The following is a 3,169-nucleotide window of genomic DNA, read 5'->3' as shown; positions in this document are numbered from 1 at the left end:
TGGAAAGAATTTGAAATCTAATAATACAGCACGACGTATAGCGCAAAATGTAGCAAAAAGTTTTTGCATGTACACACTAACATGACTAAACCGTACTTCTATGATCAGTTCCACAGTTTCCGTTTTCTGCACAAAAAATTGTTTACCGCTGTAACCTGCAGACTTGACGTTGTGTGTTGAAAAAAAGTCGGAATCGGCATTTTCCTCCGGGGGCACGTGACGTCTACTTTCGTTTTATTTTCTGTAATCAGCATGGCGAAAGCAAATGTCGACAACCAAATACAACTTGGCAATTTAACAGTGTGTCCCGTTTGTTTTCAGAAATTTAATATTCCAAGGATGTTACCATGTTCTCATACATTTTGCCATGCTTGTCTTGACAGCCATATTAAATCTTGCGACAAATCAGCGCCTCTCGGATTCACATGTCCACTCTGCAGGGACTTTATTCCAGCGCCAGGAGTAGTAGGACAGCATGCCCCAGACAAATGGTGTGGACTGATCCCAACAAACAAGTTTATTGCGTCTTTGTTAGAGAAATGTAATGATTTCGCGACCTCTACTGTTTTGTGTGATGTGTGTAAAAGCGATGGGAACGAAGAAACAGCCACTAGTTGGTGCAAAAATTGCGAAAATACATTTTGCGAAACTTGTTCGACTATGCACAAAAAATTTAATCCTTCACAAAATCATGGAATGGTTTCTCTCAGTGCTACAAATGTAGTTGGGCTAATAGAATGTACGCCAAAGTTCTGCACAAGTCATCCGGAATGCAAGGTTGACCTTTTTTGTAGAGATCATCAACTGTCCTCTTGTGCATTATGTGTACCGCTATTGCATCGATCATGTGAACATATTGGTCCAATAAAAGAAGAGGCTACTAAATCTGATATTACAAAGATAAAAGCAAATGGGCTTATTAAAGAAGTACAAAGATTTTGCAATGATCTGGAAAAAGAAATTGAAATTGAAAAACTAAACGTTGAAGAAATTGATAAAAATGTCGATTTGTTTTCATGCATGATACAAGATTCCTATGAAAGATGTGTTAAGCATATGACAGACGTTAAAGAAAGACAACTGAATCAGTTGGCAAAAATGTCAAAGAACGGCAAGCGCAAACTTGAATCCTCAATACAAAATTATGAAAATCGGAAAGTGTACTTAAGAAAATGTCAAAAAACGTTAGAAGGGGCACTGGAATGTGAGGACCATTCGGAAGTTCTGCTCTGGTATTCTTTGATAAGGGAGAATGTTGGAGAAATAAAGAAAATGAAATTTGAAAACTTAAATATAGGCTTGACATCTACTCCTTGCGAAACAAAAGTCTGTGAAATTGAAAACTTTGAGGAATTCCTTGACTTGAATGTGCAAGAAAAAGTCAGAAGAATTCCAGAAGTAAATGATTTTCATCAAAATGCATTGCATGTTTTAAAGAAATGGGAAATCCCAGGTTCTGATATAAGAGGAGGTGCATTTTTGTCCAATGGTCTTTTGATTCTTACAGATTTTATCTTAGATCGATGTGCTTTGCTCAGTGAGGATGGGAATATTATCAGAGAATTAAAATTTTCGGATTCGTTGTGGGGCATGCATTATGATCAGAAAAATGAAGTCTTTTATGCCATCTTACCACAGAAACAAGAAATCAGGATGATAAATTTACAGGATTTTGCTAATATCAAAACATTTCCGGTAGAGTTTGCAGCAAAAGGAATTACTAACGTTAATGAGAAGTTCTTAATAATTGGGGCCAATTTGCTTTGCACGCTTAACTCTGATTTTGAAGTTATCAATGAAACTGATGTTGATGACGATTCGGAAGATATTACCTCAGATGTGTCTGGCAATATCATATATTCGTGCTACATGAAAGACACTGTGACAAAGAAAAATAAAGAGAATGAAATCATGTTTGTTTACAGCCATCCAGATCTGGAGGCGCCATATGGTCTTGCTGTGGATCCAGTTGGTAACATATATGTGTGTGGACACTTCAGCAATAACATTCATGTGATATCAGAAGCAGGCAAAACATTAAGAATTCTGCCTGGGTTTACACGTCCTCAGTTTATTGCATTCCAAGAGAGCTGCTTCAGGTTCTTTGTTGTAGAAGAGAAAGGTGTAAAAATATGCGAACTGTGCTGAGTTTTCTGTTGCATAATGAGTAAAGACTTTCTTTCGACACCATAGCTTATTGTAACCCAAGTATGTTTGTCACTTTTTCATCCATAGACTGCACCAAGTACTATGATCACTTGCTTTTTTTGTTTACTTGTTTACTCAAATCTGATTTATTTTTTTTTGTGTTTTTCATATTATTTTATATTTAAAATCATTGTTAAGGTCATTTATTAAGTGTCGAAACCCTGCATGACTACTGTTTGGCTTAGTGTCTTCCATGCCTTGAGTCAAATACCTTTTAAAATGTACTATTTGTAGCCTGTAGTTTAAAGCAGTGGGGATTTTTCCACCTGCATAACATAATAAACAAGACACACCAGATGACAAACAAAAATTCATTTTTTTTGCATTTACAATCTTTAAACAACTCGATAAGCATCTTATTAGGGCCTAAGTGCTGAATTGACACATTTTAAATAAATTATATGCCATAAACTTTCTCGTTCAGAGTTTAAACGTCAGCATGAGTACCATTTGAACCTTACTTCTCATCGAAACCTTCCTTTGGTGCTTCTACAAAAGCTGATTTTGTTTTGGTTGTTAGTGTTTCCAAGTCCAATCCACACTTTGCGAAAGTTGTTCCCCTTTGCGGGGTCAACCCAAAGGTCAAAAGGGAAAAAACAACTTTTCCCTTCTTTATGCAACCAAATATTTGGGCGACCTGTGAAGAAATCTCTTGGAATTTAACTTATTCCTTTGATGTGTGGGTTGCCCCAACTTGGGGCAATAAAATTCACAGCGAAAACGGATTTCTAAAGTCAAATGACGAAGTTACAACCCTCTAAACTACAAAGGCTACAGTGAGAAATATATGGGTTTTTCCCCAAAGATGGCGGCCAAGGGACATAACTTTTGTAAAGTGTGGATTGGTCTATAGACAATATGGAGGGTAATCGTGTTCAAAAATCCAGACGTGTAAACTTGTAAATCCGAATATGCAATAGTGTTGATGTGTGAGCCTGAGCATGAATATGTGTAATTCTGA

The 3,169-nt window shown here is 36.6% G+C and overlaps 1 protein-coding gene across 1 annotated transcript; it reads left to right on the top strand.

The window, feature by feature from the left end:
* Nucleotides 1-222: 222 nt before the first annotated feature.
* LOC136273013 (E3 ubiquitin-protein ligase TRIM45-like) lies at nt 223-2,710 on the top strand. The gene has a single exon (XM_066076615.1). The coding sequence runs from the start codon at nt 253-255 to the stop codon at nt 2,146-2,148; it is 1,896 nt and encodes a 631-aa protein (XP_065932687.1). The 5' UTR covers nt 223-252; the 3' UTR covers nt 2,149-2,710.
* Nucleotides 2,711-3,169: the final 459 nt, after the last annotated feature.

The sequence above is a fragment of the Magallana gigas genome, chromosome 2, assembly GCF_963853765.1.
Source record: "Magallana gigas chromosome 2, xbMagGiga1.1, whole genome shotgun sequence".
NCBI lineage: Eukaryota > Metazoa > Mollusca > Bivalvia > Ostreida > Ostreidae > Magallana > Magallana gigas.
This window is presented reverse-complemented; position numbering and strand designations above follow the sequence as displayed.